The sequence below is a fragment of the Garra rufa genome, chromosome 2 (assembly GCF_049309525.1).
Source record: "Garra rufa chromosome 2, GarRuf1.0, whole genome shotgun sequence".
Lineage (NCBI taxonomy): Eukaryota > Metazoa > Chordata > Actinopteri > Cypriniformes > Cyprinidae > Garra > Garra rufa.
In genome coordinates this window covers 18,349,659-18,366,030 of record NC_133362.1, presented here as the reverse complement: position 1 = coordinate 18,366,030, position 16,372 = coordinate 18,349,659, and the positions used below count along the sequence as shown (strand labels likewise).

General features: G+C 34.6%; 3 protein-coding genes across 3 annotated transcripts in view; 2 read left to right on the top strand and 1 right to left on the bottom strand.

The window, feature by feature from the left end:
* iqcc (IQ motif containing C) overlaps positions 1–1,452 on the top strand; it is a 2,783-nt gene extending 1,331 nt beyond the window's left edge. The window contains exons 2-4 of the mRNA XM_073834608.1: positions 618–930; positions 1,007–1,128; positions 1,231–1,452. Coding sequence (XP_073690709.1) covers positions 618–930; positions 1,007–1,128; positions 1,231–1,269 — 474 coding nt within the window. The 3' untranslated portion in view covers positions 1,270–1,452. The remainder of the gene's footprint in view (positions 1–617; positions 931–1,006; positions 1,129–1,230) is intronic.
* A 1,758-nt stretch (positions 1,453–3,210) lies between these two features.
* On the top strand, positions 3,211–13,652 carry dcdc2b (doublecortin domain containing 2B). Its single transcript, XM_073833820.1, has 15 exons — positions 3,211–3,304; positions 5,606–5,719; positions 5,918–6,116; positions 7,609–7,666; positions 8,984–9,054; positions 9,161–9,292; positions 9,770–9,916; positions 10,136–10,175; positions 10,485–10,523; positions 10,964–11,141; positions 11,464–11,573; positions 11,643–11,689; positions 11,837–11,969; positions 12,896–12,979; positions 13,367–13,652. The coding sequence occupies exons 2-15, from the start codon at positions 5,638–5,640 to the stop codon at positions 13,451–13,453; spliced, it is 1,407 nt and encodes a 468-aa protein (XP_073689921.1). The 5' UTR covers positions 3,211–3,304; positions 5,606–5,637; the 3' UTR covers positions 13,454–13,652.
* On the bottom strand, positions 13,556–15,820 carry tmem234 (transmembrane protein 234). Its single transcript, XM_073833818.1, has 5 exons — positions 15,645–15,820; positions 15,136–15,287; positions 14,964–15,030; positions 14,169–14,261; positions 13,556–14,086 (listed from the first exon to the last, which is right to left on the bottom strand). Exons 1-5 carry the CDS (start codon positions 15,655–15,657, stop codon positions 13,980–13,982), a joined length of 432 nt encoding a protein of 143 aa, XP_073689919.1. The 5' UTR covers positions 15,658–15,820; the 3' UTR covers positions 13,556–13,979.
* Positions 15,821–16,372: the final 552 nt, after the last annotated feature.

The following is a 16,372-nucleotide window of genomic DNA, read 5'->3' as shown; positions in this document are numbered from 1 at the left end:
CTACACGATCCCAGCCGAGGATCTTAAAAAAAAAAAAAGATAATATTTTTAACCAAAAATGCTCATCTTGCATTAGCTCATGTGCATTACGTAATCACACTGGAAATGTCTAGCCCGGTTAGTTTTTCCTCTGTGTACTTCGGTTCAAAAAGTTAAGGTGAAAAACTTCATCTTATTTTCTTCTCCAACAATTTTGCAAAGGGTGTTTGACTGTCTTTGCACATTCGCTTTGTAAACACTTGAGTCGGCACTTCTGCCTATGTCATGCATGAAGTTGGGCTAGTGCAAGATAAGCATTTGTTTTTAGAAATCGACCTATCGTTTCGCTAGATAAAACCCTTATTTCTCAGCTGGGATCGTCCTTTGAAGATGCACTGAAAATGCAATTTGCACCTTTAACTGTTGGCCACCATTGAAGTCCACTAAAATTCTGGAATGTTTTCCTCAAAAAACTTGATTTCTTTTCGACTAAAAAAAGAAAGACATGAACATCTTGGAAGACATGGGGGTGAGTAAATTATCAGGAATTTTTTATTCTAAAAATGAACTAATCCTTTCAGATATTCAGATAATGTCTTGATGAGCATAATAATAGATGTGTATAATGTAATCTATAGGAAAGCATACTGCTGCAGTATGAACGCTCCAGGTTTCAATCCCATGACCTTCTGGATGATTCCGAGGGGAAACAGAAGAATGAGAATGAGGGCAGTGAGAAATCTCTTCCACAGTCTGAAATCCAGGAACCGGAGAGAGACGAAGCTACTGAAACAGCCAGCAGAGACACTTCCACACCTGTGGATGTTATTGTGGACAAGAGAGGAGAAAATGTGGTCATACAAAACTTAATGGATGATTCTACTACACTTTGCAGTTCTGTGAACTCAGATGTTAGCCACAGCATCTTATTTCAGACAGGTGCTTTGAGAAGTGAGTTTGACACAAAAAATAAACAAAGATATAAAACAGGACTTGTTTGAGACACTTACTCGTTTTGTTTTGGCAGGACCAAATTTGCATTCAGTTTTTAAAGACACAGCACATACTCCTGACTCTTTGAAGCAGCAGCGGAATACTTTAGCCATGGAGCTGCTGTGGATCCAGCAAGCCATCAGTAGCAGAAAGAAAGTAAGAAATGTTAAGAATTTTTAATATTAATATTTATATCCATGCATCTATGTTTGTGTGTGTTTTAGACTATAAAATAATTCTGCTCTGCTTCTTTTATAGTATCTTACCCTCAAACAGAGAATGGATGTGCCACACTGATGCTGAACTGGTTCTGAAGTGGACCAACATTTAAAGAACTGTTTTTCTCATTATTTCTGTATTATTGTAACATTTACAACACAGAATGATTGAGAATTGTTGTAAATTATATTTAATTATAAGCTTGTTTCGTCCATAAAGGGGTTTGTGTAAAATAAGAATTTTATTTTTGTAGAAATTGCATTTAAAAAATAAATATAATATGCACATGGGATGGAGATGGGAGAAAGATGAATTTTTCTGCATCACACAAAGCCAATACTGTGCTATCCTGGATGGACCACAAAGACTCCCACAACTTAATCTTACAGTTCAGTCAATGTAGTAACATACCTACTTAATTATTGACATTATATTTGGACTGGAACTACATGAGAACTGGCCTCTTGGTTTTAAGCTTTTTTCCTCCAAATTTCAGTATTTTTTTCTTGCCTTGCTAAAGTTGCTTTTGGCTTTTACACCAAGGTACTAAATAGATTATATAGGCTACTATGTACAATGTGTTATGTATAATTAGTATTATGCGATGACTTTAAATGAACTCCTTAGTTGGGTATCTTTAATATGCATAATTCATTTTAGATAAATTGTTTATATTGTCACATAATAGCTATATTTTTGACTAACGAAGATGGATATGACCTTGTACATTTACTTTATCGTCGCTAAATGTGAACTATACTATAGAGTGTTTTCACAACGCATGATCAATCAGCCATACTGGTGGCACTGAATACAAACAATGCCACTGAACCAAACAAAACTCGCATACTTTGCTGATTATTGCTGCTAAACATGGTCAATCATTGTCGTGTTTTGGGCTATGCTAATCGGTTGGACCAGGAACAACATTTGGAGTACTACAAACTGCTAAATTTTATAACAAATCATGGAGAAGAGTGCGAAAAACTGTCTGTAGAACAAAAGGCATTTTTGGTTGGCCAAACTGAACCAAGATTTCCCAGGGAAAGAATCTTGACAACATTTGTGTTTGTTCTTATCATTTTCAGTCAGGTGGGTAAAATATTAGGCTAATATTTATATAATTAATACTGCTTATACATATCTTTACCACCTATTAACTTTAGTTTGTCAAAATGTCGCACCCAAAATAATAAATAGATAATAGTTATAATTTAATTACAGGAACCCCTGTTCAGTTACATTAGATCAAACTTAAATGTTGCTGTTTGATGCTATCCACCTATTTCTTTAACACAAGTAAGCCTATGGGTGAGACTTCCGGTTTATCAGCCGCTATAGGGAAATAAGAAAAGAATAACAACGTGCAGTAAATGGTAAAACTTTTTGCACTACAAACCACAGCTAAAAAAAAAAAACGGACCTGACCTGAAGCCAGACATAAAATTTACAAATGGCCGCGCCCACTCTTACGGGAAGAAAAAGGTGGATAGCTGCTAAATAACAGCTTTTGACTAAACAATATCATTACAGAATTTTGCTGTTTTATATTTATTTCAAAGGATAAGCAGGAGGCAGTTTTTCTTCTTTATCACTCGACAGGTTCTGTACGTCCCTGTGTTTAAATGTTTCTGTTCTCTGTGGGAGATGATAAGGAACATAATTCACTAAAGACACGAACAACCTCTTCAAAACACGACTTCAAATTTTCGTTTTGAAAGTTCGATTTTCCTGTTTATTTAAGCAAAATAAACGGATTAATTACTTTTTGGGAAATAGAGGTAAAATTGTCTAGCTAATGTAATTAATAATAATTTTAAGCATTTGTGCTGTCCTCTCTCTAACCCTTTCCCCCTCCCTCACCGTCTCTATGTTGTTGCTGATTGTAAAACCCTACAAAGGCCGCCACCATAGTTAGCAACGCTGCCATAGCAACCAGGAAACACTCCAGTGTGTGTACGAGAGGGAGGGAGTCTGGATGAGGTGTTTGAGTCTCTCACACTCAGTGCTTCAATATTAGAAATAAACACTGAAAAATAATCAGCACAAAAGCAGACCAGATTAATTTAGCCTATTTCTCCAGGTGGTCAGTTGGATAACATAAACTTTCTCTGTAAGTACTTTTGTGAGTGTGTGTGAATTTGCATAAGCATGTGAATGTTTTTAGGAAGTGTAAGTGAATCAAATTGTGATGTTTAAGGTGTGAATATGGTGTTTTACAGTTATTAACACATACATGGTTACAATTGATGGTGTAAGTAAGTTATTCTATATAGGAGTTGCCAGAGGTGGGACCAAGTCATTGTTTTGCAAGTCACAAGTAAGTCTCGAGTCTTTGCATTCAAGTCTCAAGTCAAGTCCCGAGTCAAGCCAGACAAGTCCCAAGTCAAGTCCCAAGTCAAGACGAGCAAGTCCAAGTCGAGTTGCAAGTCCTCAACTTAAAGCTTCAAGTCCTAAACAAGTCACTAGTGCTGTTTGCCCAAATTAGTGTCTCTGTATTAATTACTACAGTAAATTTAATGTCAATAATAGTCTATATTAGGTATAATTATAAAATATAGACTATAATAATCAATGATGTTTTATTGAGGAATTTATCATTGTTTGTGATCAAATAGAGGCCTAATTGAATTAATAATTTAAGTCGACTGTTTCATTTGTTAAATATTTAGTGACTTTAATAAATCAGCTGAGTCAAATAAAATATATAGCCTAAGTATAATATACATATGTATAAATATTTGAAAGGTTTAGCCAATTATTAGGCTATTGTTTTAACTTATAATTATTATTATAAGTGGTTTATAGAGATTATGTATAATTTAAATGCGAAAGGGGCCGTTTATATGTCGCGTCCTTTGCGCGCTCAAGTTCAAATTTCAAATGTAGACGCGTGGTATATGCGCGCTCTTTACGGACGCGATGCGCTCGTTTTTTTCCAGGCGCGTCCGAGCCGCATAGAGATAAAAACATCTCACCACAGGTCTTGTGACAAGAACTTACCAAACAGCTTCATCCTTTTCCTTAATAACATTGAAAGAACTGCCAAGTTGGAGAAACAGCTTATCATAGCTGTACAGGAAAAAAAAACATTTTTAAATAAATTTAATAGCAGAGCTACTGCGAGCGATTTTTAATGCTGGAAATCAATTTATTCTTTACTAAAACTTCCGCCTCTTCATGGAGAGCGGGTCATGGTTGCTTAAAGCCTGGCTCACACTACAGGAGTTTTAGCCCGATTTTTCCCCCGATTTTCCCCTCCCAAATGCGGTGTTTTATGAATATAAATTATAACGTGTGTGTGTATAGGCCTATAAATAAAATAATACATATGTATATAATTTTGAAACACAAAATAAATGAGGCTCCAACATTATTAACAAAAGTGCGTGTTTATTTTAGCACTTCAGGCAGTCAAAAAATCCAAAAATAAATCGAAGAAATAATATATTTAAATAAGAAAGTAGCCTAAATAACAATATTTAATAGGCTATTAAACAAATTTTCGTTGCAAAAATGTCGTACGTCTCATCTACTGGCCCGAGTCTGACTGGAACCTGTTTTTTTTCTTTCTCTTCCCCATTACTGCTGTTTTTGATAGCAAAGTGATGACATTTATTTTCGTTTCTTTAGTTTATGAAGTTAATTTAGAGATATTTTTGGAACACTTTTTGTTTGTTAAATTCAAGTTTTTTTTGTTTGTTTGTTTTTTTAAGTAACGACCAATTGAGAACAGCGGCAGACAGATTAATTTAGCCTGCACAAGTCATCATGATTTTAAATTAAAATCCATATATATATAGGCTAAATTAAAAAAAATAATCTGCAAAGTTTCTCCGTATGTGCGCGCTGCAATCAGATTTCATATTCGGTTAGAATTTAAAACTCCTAGGCTGTAGTGAGAGCCGGTGTTCTAACATTTCATCGTACCTATCTTGACGCTAGTCACGCCACAGGAGCGCAAGCTGCAAGAGCGGTTTGGAAAGAAAGACAAAGCGGCCCGCCTGGAGTTTTGCACGCGTTTTTAGGCTCGACATGTGAATGGTCCCTAAAAAACATTAAATATCCTTAACATTATGTGGATAAAAACATTACAAGCGCTCACTTAGCGAGTCCCTCTCTGGCTCAGTGCCAAATGCTGTGCTAATCATACCAGTGTACTTCGCTTCAGCCTATATTGATCAGAACTCTCCGGAGTTTTTCTTTAGAAGACTTGCCGAGTCACAGGGTTCAAGTCCAAGTCAAGTTTCGAGTCATTGCTGTCAAAGTCTAAGTCGAGTCGCAAGTCATCTTTGATTATGTCAAGTCAAGTCACAAGTCATCAAATTTGTGACTCGAGTCCGAGTCAAGTCTCGAGTCATTGACTCGAGTCCACAACTCTGGGAGTTGCTCTCTATTTGTGTTTATTTTACAGGTGTGTGTTAATGTGGCTAGTTTTGGGTCATCATGGCATCCACTGGTGTGACTAGTCACCTGCCTCCAGTGAAAAGTGTGAAGGTCTACAGAAATGGAGACCCCTTCTTTTCAGGTTAGAACAGGTTTTAACACAGTTCTGGTGGGTTGTTTTTTTACATACAGTGCTTAAAATGTTACTGTATAATTGCAGTGATGTGGACGTATTTTCTTTGATCACTTTCACAGCCTTCTCAAATACATGAATGTCTGAAATGAAACTTTGTGTGTGTGTGTTTTAATATGTCTCTATATGAATGTCTTTCTGGATCAGGAAGGAGATTTGTGGTAAACCAGAGGCAAATCTCCACCATGGATGCGTTCCTTAATGACATCACGCTCAGTATCGGAGCTCCGTTAGCTGTTCGGACTCTCTATACACCTCGCTACGGTCATCGGGTCGAGGATCTTGGTGACCTACAGCAAGGAGCTCAGTATGTGGCTGCAGGGTTTGAGCGCTTTAAGAAACTAGAGTAAGTGTGAATTAATTCAGAATGAGAATAATCTAAATAATAATACTTTCCATCAATGGTTAATGGTCTAAACTAGATGCTGAGATGCAGTGGTCCCAGTGTTTCAACACTTTAGCCACATTTGACAACGTACCAGTCCAGTCAAAAGTTTTTGAACAGTAAGATTTTAGTAGTCTTAAAGAATTCTCTTTTGCTCACCAAGCCTGCATTTATTACTGTAAAATTTTGAAATATTTTTACTATTTAAAATAACTGATTTGTATTTGAATATATTTTAGAATGTAATTTATTCCTTGGATTTCAAAGCTCAATTTTTAGCATCATTACTCCAGTCACAGTGATCCTTCAGAAATCATTCTAATATTCTGATAAATGAAAAAAACATTATTGTTATTATTATGTTGAAAACAACGGAGAAGATTTTGTTCAGGTTTCTTTGATGAAAAGAAGTTCAGAAGAACAGCTTTTATCTAAATAAAAAGCTTTTGTAACATTATACATTATACCATTCAAGAGCATGGACTCAGTATTTTATTTTTTATTTTTTTGTTTTTATAAAATATAGGCATAAATAATTTAATTAGGACGCTTAAATTGTTTAAAAGTATGATGAAGACATTTATAATGTTACAAAAGATTTCTATTTCAGATAAATGCTGTTCATCTGAACTTTCTATTCATCAAAGAAACCTGATAAAAATTCTTTTATTTTTTTATTTTTTGAGCAGCAAATCAGAATATTAGAATGATTTCTGAAGTATCACGCAACTGGAGTAATGATGCTAAAAATGTAGCTTTGAAATCACAGGAATAAATTACATTTTAAAATATATTCAACTACAAAACAATTATTTTAAATAGTAAAAATATTTCAACATTTTAGTTTTTCTGTGCTCTGGATCAAATAGATGCAGGCTTGGTGAGGAGAAGAGACTTTTTTAAAAACATAAAAAAAACTTTGGTGGTGTAGTGTATATCAAAATATTTGTAAATATTATAACAGTATATAAATAATATACAAATTACACTCATACAAGTGGCATCTACAAAGAAATTATAATATTCAGTTTAATATTCAGAAATTTTTGTATCCAATTGGCCTACAATTGAGTTATTTTTAGTAAATGTATAAAATCAGTTCCACTCAGCTCATATTTTGAACAGTATATATGTATTGTTTGTTTTGTCTTTTAAAAACTTGAAAAACCTTTCTTTATAAACCTGTTTTTCAGAGAAGAATACTTATTCTATATTTCTAGGTGTGCATTAAGTGTTTTTATCATTTTAATTACATATCAGTTTATTTAATGTAAATGCCTGTAAATTAAAAATCTCTTCTTATAGAAAATGACCTTTTAGAGCGGCGTTCATTTAACTTTGTGGGACATTGAAAAGCAGAATTTATGATCGGGCATCTTAAAATTAGATTCCAGATTTATTGTTTCTTGTTGAGATGCATCATATTAAGCCTCTCTTTTCTGTATATGTTTAGTTATGTGACAGCAGGACTGAAGAAAGGTCCACTGTGCAGAGCCGTGGAACCAGCCCAGGTATACATGTGAGAGTTAAATTCTTATTACTGTTCATTTGTGTTTTTTTTTTAATTCAGTTGATAAGATCTGTGCAATCAACCTACAAGTCATGGTATTCTAAAGTTTAAGTTTAAGCATCAAAAATCATACCAGATTCAGCCAATGTGTCTTGTTTGTTATGTTGTGTTTGTGTTTTTTGTTGCTGTGGATGCTGAAATTTGTCATGAAGAGGAGGAGAGGGAGTCAGGGGTGTTATTGTCCCTTCCAACAATAGAAGGCCAGGGGAAACACGCTGTTAGTTTGATCAGATTAGAAAGCTTGTTAGGGCATGTTTAAGTGCCTGACCTCTTAGTGCTGCACACAGAGCTGCTAAAACCACTGGTATAACCACTGATAATAGCCTTGAGAGCAGGGGACACTGACTCAGCGTCAATACACACACCGCATCTTTGATTTACGCTGATGGAAAATCACTGACTGCACATTATCCAGCTTATTACACAGCTACTTGCCAAATAAACAAATGGCCATGAAATATTAATTTCCAGTGATTTTATTATGTGACAATAAAGTGGCCACAAAGTGATGAGCTTTGTGGGAAAAGTTTCCTCTAAAAAAGGCCAATTATTCACTATACAAAAACATTTGACCTCAGAAATCCTGTGATTGACTAATCTGAAACAAGTATTCTTATTGTAATTGACATAAATAATACATACACTACCAGTCAACATTTTTTTTTAACATTTTTAATGTTTTATAAAGAAGTCTTTTCTGCTCACCCAGCCTGCATTTATTTTAACCGAAGTACAGCAAAAACAGGAAAATTTTTACTATTTAAAATAACTGTTTTCTATTTAAATATATTTTAAAATGTAATTTATTTCTGTGATCAAAGCTAAATTTTGAGCATCATTACTCCAAATAAACTGTTTTAAGTTGATCAAGAGTAATGATAAATTAACTTTCTATTCATCATTCTATTCAACCTGAAAAAATCTTTACTTTTACTTTTACTAAATTTAATAATAATAATAATACATGTTTCTGAGCAGAATATTAGAATGATTTCTGAAGGATCATGTGACTGGAGTAATGATGCTAAAAATTCAGCTTTGAAATCACAGGAATAAATTACATTTTTAAATATATTTAAATAAAAAATAGTACAATTATTTATGTTTTTGCTGTACTTCTGACCAAATAAATGCAGGCTTGGTAGGCAGAAAAGACTTATTTAAAAAACATTTAAAATCTTACTGTTCTAAAACTTTTGACTGATAGTGTATAATTGCAGTTAATGATACAATTAATAATTTATAACTCTTTTCACAGGCTAAAGCACTTGTCAGGCCTAATGTGTCTGCAAAATGGAGAAAGGCTATTACTCTGCCCTGCATCATATAGTAAGAACTCAGACATTAACATTTTCTTCTCTGTTAAACCAGTTTTTCTTATGCTTTCACAAGAGATCCAAACTTATTCTTTCATTTTCTTCTTGCATTCACATAGTGTATTTAGGAATGGAGACGTTCTCAGTCCTGCCATGCGTCTGATCATTTCTCACCACATGCAGAAAAATCTAGAGCAGATCCTGCGCCTCATTTCGGAAAAAGCCATGCTTCGTACAGGAGCCGTACGCAGGTATTAGGTCATACATACTGTTTGTTTTGTAATGAACTTAAGAAGCATGGCATATTCATGTCCTCACATACGGTGCCTTGCGAAATTATTCATAGCCCTTCATTTTTTTTCACACTTTGTTATGTTGCTGCCTTATGTTAAACTACTTTAAATTACTTTTTTTCCCACATCAATCTACACTCCCTACTCCGTAATGGCAAAGCAAAAATTTGGTTTTTAACATTTGTGCAAATCTATTAAAAATAAAAAAATAAAAATATCCCGTTGCAAAAAGTAATAAATAAATTTGCACAAATGATAAAAACCTATTTTTTGCTTTGCCATTATGGAGGAGGGAGTGTAGATTGATGTGGGAAAAAAAGTAATTTAAAGTAGTTTAACACAAAATGTGAAAAAAATTAAGGGGTACGAATAATTTCGTAAGGCACTGTATTTTTTTACGGTTGTATTAATTTTCACAATTATTTAACCCCTCAGGCTTTGTACTCTGGAGGGCTTCACAGTGACCTCCACAGAGGAGCTGGAGAGTGGGCAAAGCTATGTAGCTGTGGGAACAGAGAGGTTCAAGAAGCTTCCATATGTGAAGATACTGTTGATCAAAGCAACAGGCAACAGCGCAGACAGGTGATGATGGGGAATAATTGGAATAGACAGTAATGTATTTCTTATGCACATATTATCCAAAAGTTTGGGGACTGTAAGTTTTTTTTTTTTTTTTAGGAAATTATTACTTTAATTCAACAAGAATGCATTAAAATTAACTTTGATCAAAAGTGACAGCAATTTAGAAATTTAAGTATAAGTAAAACCATGTTTAACAGGATATGTTTGTCTTCACTTCAGACATTATGCAGGAGACAGAGGGTTACACAGAAGAATTGAGGTACTATTTACAATGAATACACTGAAGTTGAAATATATCTGAGAAGATTATTAATTTTGTGACTAAAAACATTACAAATCGTTAAAAGATTGTACATTTATTTTAATAAAAATGTTTATAAAAAAGTAATATTTGTAAAAATGTAACATTTTTTAATGTGGTCTCAGACTTTTGGACTCTTGGCCTTTTGCTGTGTTTTCCTTTTTAATATGTCAGACCAATACATTTTCATGAGACAAATTTTTCTATTGAAGTTCCTTATTATTCTCTCATGATGATCCAACTCAGAGTAGAAAGATGTTTCCCCAGGACAGCCAGAGTGACTCCACCATAATGAATTCACCTGAGGTAAAAACCAAATACTTTATTTTCACAGATGTATATTTTTTATTCTTCTACTTGTTTATCCACCGTATTCTTTAATGTGGAAGTAAGCCTATGGGTGAAACTTCTGGTTAATCCACTATAAATATAATATGGTAAGATACACAAATTTGCAGTATCAAGCAACAAATCTAGCTGTTTTGTACAGCTAAAAATAGCTGGACACAGATGAGACCGGAAGCCAGACCTCATAAAATTAACAAAAGGCCGCACCCACTCTTACTGGAAGGAAAAGATGGATACTATAACTGATTGTTAAATCCACAGTTCTCTATTTGTGCTCTAAACTAGTTGGCATCTATTGCTTTCCCATTATTCTTGATTCAGAAACCAAAAACCTTCAGATCATTCAGAACATCACAACTATGCTGTAAGCATCTTGTGCAAATGCTGTGTGCTTTCAGAGGGAAGGCAGGCGTGTAAAGTCCACAGGAGATGAGGTGGAGCGAGAAAGCTCCCCTCAGATGGTTAAGAGGAGAGGAAGGAGAGGAGAAAGGGAAGAGAACTCTGTTTTCTACGCCAGACCAGTGAGGGTCCGCAGAAACCCTCCCACAAACAGACCCCCTCCTAGAGCCGCAATAGGTGAATGCTGAATTTATTTTTTTTTAAATAATATGTCGTAAGCCCTATTTGGACGGTAATTGTTTCTCAATTCTTCTTGTGAAGTCAGAGATGTGGATTTGGACGGCAATTAAATTACCACGACATTGGTGTTTGTCAAAAAAACAGTAAGATGGTGAGAGATAAACACCGATATTCTGGATTCGGACAGCAATAAAGTTACTGACTACCCACTGTAAATGGTGAAAATAACTTACGTCTCCATGATAAACAATTACCGTCCCAATAGGGCTATGCTGTGTCTAAAATGTAGCTGTTTTATGATATTGTTTTATTGTGTTAGATGAGCCCAGTGTATTTAAGGCCTCTCAGAGCAGGATGAGGGAAGAGGTTCGAGGTGCTGAGGAGGTCGCAGAAGATGAAAACACAGCTGTAGAGCTTCCCATTGACCAGGTACACCTTTCCTCCTCTTTTGTCTCATCTTATCTCATCTTGTCTTCTATAAAATGTTTATAATTTCAGAGAGAAGCAGAAGTTGTTGAGGATGAGGAGCTTCTAGAAAGGGATCAGTTTGATTCAGCCAACATAAATCGCGTGAGTGTGTGAAATACACATGAATTGAAATTAATGATGACTTCATTATGAAATAACCCACTGTTTGTTGTATCAAAGAGGGATTCAGCTGAACTACACAGGCCGTCAGCTGATTTCTCCAGTGAGAACGGAGAGAAAGAGTTTGTAGTGTCTGAGAGAGAGACATGGGACGACACGTCAGCTCCACAGAGAGAAACACAGCAGGGAAACACGTCCAGCAAAGAGTCTCTGCATGATACAAACAAACATGATGCTGTAAGACACTGCATTTAGCATTTTTATGCCTTATTTGTGTTTTACTTAGGCTTACATGGAAATACATCAGCTGAAAGTGTATATACAGTTGAAGTCAAAAGTTGTTAAAAAATGTTAATTATTTAACCAAAATAAGAGGGATCATACAAAATGCATGTTATTTCTTATTTAGTACTGACCTGACTAAGATATTTCACATAAAAGACATTTACATGTAGTCCACAAGAGAAAATAATAGTTGAATTTATAACAATGACCCCGTTCAAACGTTTACATACACTTGATTCTTAATACTGTGATGTTACGTAAATGATCCACAGCTGTGTTTTTCGTTGTTGTTGTTCTTTGTTTAGTAATAGTTGTTCCTGAGTCCCTTGTTTGTCATGAATAGTTAAACTGCCCGCTGTTCTTCAGAAAAATCTTTCAGGTGCCACAAGTTCTTTGGTTTTTCAGCATTTTTGCGTATTTGAACCCTTTCCAACATGACTGTATGATTTTGAGATCCATCTTTTCACACTGAGGACAACTGAGGGACGCATTGTGTTTCCTTCTGAAGCATCAGTGTGCGTTTGAACCTTCTGTAATAGTTGCATATAAGTCCTACAGTTGTCCTCAGTGTGAAAAGATGGTTCTCAAAATCATACAGTCATTGTGGAAAATGGTTCAGCTACACAAAAAAGCTGAAAAACCAAAGAATTTGTGGACCTGAAGGATTTTTCTGAAGAACAGCGGGCAGTTTTAACTGTTCAGGACAAACAAGGGACTCATGAACAAGTGTACGTAAACATTTGACTTCAACTATATATGTAGAATGGTTATAGTATTATATATTATACTATCAAATCATGCATTTTTTTAGACCTTCCATTAATGTACAGTGAAAAGCCTTGATGATTCAAGATTTATTTCTTCCTGTCTATAATTAGGAATCACCCACACGACACTCCAGATTTTCATCGTCTTCCTCACCTGAACATTCTCCACGAAGTGAAGTAACACAGCAAGAACCTGTCAGTTAATGAGTTATAAACTATTTACTCAATGCATTTAATCATATATGCAATTGATGCTAAACTGTCACCGTTTTAAAAACAACTAATATGTACTGTTAAAGTACTAAAATGTACCTTTAAGGTATTAAGATGTAAACAAAAATTTACCTTTTAGCTTTTGTACCTTATGAAGCTGCCTCTGTAACAGCTGTGTACCTTTTTTTTCCCGAGTGAAGCGATAAGATATCCTTATTAATGCGTTCTTTTTATAGTCCAGTATCAGAACTGTTACAGATCATGGAAATTAGATGTGTCAGACTTACATATTTAGCTATTACTGTAAGTTGTGTGTTAATATTCACCATCTAAACACATTGTGTTGTTCTGTATGTGTGTGTGTATCAGACATCCCATGAGGAAGAGACAGACAGAGATGCTGAGCGACCTCTCCAGGCTGAAGAGGATGCAGGAGACAGAGACACACCTTCCTAATCCACAAACATGCTCTGAACATGGAGTTTGTTATGAACTTGGCACCGTATTTGTGAAAAATAGTACCCTGCAAAGTAACAGTGATCTTACAGCATGCAGAGATTCACTGAAAAATGCTTTTATTTTTTTATTTCTTCTGTTTAACAAAATAAGACCTCTGAATGTAAAAGACAGTTCAAATTAAAGTATTTAAACACTGGGCACTTTCACATTATTAATACGAATCCATATAAATATCAGTTAATAATACAATATATACAAGCATTTTGTATGTTCCACATATACTTAAAAGATACTCTTTCTACAGTTGCAGTTAAAGTGCAAAACATTTGGATTTCACCAGCATGGTTCAAGTACAGATATAAAGTCATCCATCACCTCCTTATAGCACAGGTTCACAGCACATACTGAAAATGGTGAAGCACAAATATTGTGTCAGATGGATATGTGAGGTGTGACCACATGGCTGGAGCAAGTCCGTGGTCTGAGCTTTCTCCCTTTTCACCTCCTAGTTCAGTGGCATGTTTTAGTGGTCACTTGTGTTGCGGGCTCCTGTGCCGTCCGTCTCAGAGACAGAACTCAGCACGCACACAGTCACTCCAGACATGATGAGTAACATACCCAGCACAGCTCCTACACAAGCAGAGACACAGAAAGTCAAAGACCTGTGTAGCTACAGAGAGAGCGATATATTAGGAGCACAGAAGCTACTTACTTTTTCCTCCAAACTCTTCTCCAAGTAGTTTACCCATTAGTAACGTGAACAGAAATGTGAGGGAGTTCACCATGGGCACAGCCAGAGACAGATCTGCAAAATAAACAGCATTTAAAAATCCAACACTGATGCATTACTAAAGACATTTCACATTGTCATATTGCATTTTAATAAGTCAATTTATGAAAAAATAATTTAAAAAATGAAATTAAAAACTATTCTTTCATCAAGTCTTTGTGCAAAAATGTCATCTTTTGGCAGCCTGATTCAAAACAGTTTAGCGCGTTGCACAGTAGGATAGTATTACAGTATTCTCTGTATTATACTGCTATTTTGACAAAACCAGTCTTAAATAGCACGGGTATTTTTGTAGCAATAGCCAAAAATTTATATATGGTCAAATGCCAAAGGGCATTAGGATATTAAGTAAGGATCATGTTCCATGAAGATATTTTGTACATTTACTTCCGTAAATATATCAAAACCTAATTTTTGCTTAGTAATATGCAATGTTAAAAACTTCATTTCAACAACTTTAAAGGCAATTTTCTCAATATTTAGACTTTTTACCCTTAGATTCCAGATTTTTAAATAGTTGAACCTCAGCCAAATATAGTCCAATTCTAACAAACCATACATCAATTGAAAGCTTATTTATTCAGCTTTCATATGTATAAATCTCAATTAAAAGAAAATTACCCTTATGACTGGTTTTGTGGTCTAGGTTCACATATATACTGCAGAAATAGTAGTATACTATGGAACTAGAAACTTGTGAAGAAAAAAACTTCTCACCTGTAGAAGCAAGAGTAAAGTAGAACACTAATGATCCACTTTGATTCAACAAGAATGGGACCAAATACTGCATAAAAACAATAATAATACAAAAATAAATATTATTACACGTGTACTAAAATTCTTCAAACATAAAGACTTACATGCGCATGAAATGATTATAAAAACACACCTTGATATTAACAAACAGGAATTTGATCTCAGCCAGAAACTGGAGGAGTTTGTTGTCCTTCTGAACCCCTTCAATGCCCTCTGTACCTTTTTTCAGGAATGGGTTTGTGCCTCCCCACAAGATCGCGACCAACAACAGACAAAACACTTCACCTAGTTACAGAGAACATTATCAAAATCAACAATTATTTTTTTAAACGCAATATGGAGCGTCTACAGGCTAAACTACGCAGATCAGTTATTCACCTTTTTAATTGTATTTATTATTTTCTGTATACTCGAAACACAGTTCAGAAAAGCACCAACATATCTTGTTTTTTAAGATGTAAACTTGATTTAACGTTACACAGATACGCGAGCAAAGCATCACTTGCAGTTTTAACAACGACTGTAATCTGAATCTGTGTCTTCAACACTATGTGAGGGTAAACTGATTTGTTTAGTTAGACACAGTTGTAGACGACATTGTCAAAACATATGAAATACTCATTAAATACAAGGCAATCATACTTGTTGACACCATTTCTATTCTTCCGCGTGTAAACTACGGCTTCCCTTGACGAACAGTTTCTTCTTCCTGTTGATACAGCAACACGACTATGGCAAGCCGTTTTAGCCTAAAATATACTAAGCGTTACTCGTCGTAATTGCATTTTTTACTAGTAACAATTCAGTTAGAGAGCTCTATAATTCAATTCTTACTAGTAACAATTCCAATTAGAGAGCTCTACAAATTATTTTTTACTAGTCATATGTCTCCATTGACTTCCATTCATTTTTAATTATAGAGCTCTATGACAGAATTTTTACTAGTAAGAATATCAATTAGAGAGCTCTACGATTCAATTTTTACTAGTAAAAATGCAATTACAGAGCTCTACAATTCAATTTTTACTAGTAAAAAAACACATTAAAGACGTGTTTATTGCAGAGCTCTGTAATTGAATTAGAGAGCTCTCTAAATTGAATTCTTACAAGTAAAAACTGAATTAGAGAGCTCTCTAAATTGAATTCTTACTAGTAAAAACTGATTTAGAGAGGTCTCTAATTTTAATTGTTACTAGTAATAATTAAATTGTAGAGCTCTCTAATTGAAATTCTTACTAGTTAAAATTTTGCTGTAAGTGAGCTCTGTAATTAAAAATGAATGAAGTCAATGGAGACATATGACTAGTAAAAATGTATTTGTATAGAGCTCTCTAATTGGAATTGTTAGTAATTATTGAATTAGAGAGCTC

What these genes read in the sequence shown, in the direction of transcription:
- dcdc2b (XM_073833820.1), top strand. Translation starts at nt 5,638, where the DNA reads ATGGCATCCACTGGTGTGACTAGTCACCTGCCTCCAGTGAAAAGTGTG. An exon ending in TGGAGACCCCTTCTTTTCAG is followed by an intron (nt 5,720 to 5,917) that starts GTTAGAACAGGT and finishes TTTCTGGATCAG; the next exon opens with GAAGGAGATTTGTGGTAAAC. An exon ending in CCCTCCTAGAGCCGCAATAG is followed by an intron (nt 11,142 to 11,463) that starts GTGAATGCTGAA and finishes TTATTGTGTTAG; the next exon opens with ATGAGCCCAGTGTATTTAAG.
- tmem234 (XM_073833818.1), bottom strand. An exon ending in TCCTGTTTGTTAATATCAAG is followed by an intron (nt 15,031 to 15,135) that starts GTGTGTTTTTAT and finishes GTTTTTATGCAG; the next exon opens with TATTTGGTCCCATTCTTGTT. An exon ending in AGAAGAGTTTGGAGGAAAAA is followed by an intron (nt 14,087 to 14,168) that starts GTAAGTAGCTTC and finishes CTGCTTGTGTAG; the next exon opens with GAGCTGTGCTGGGTATGTTA.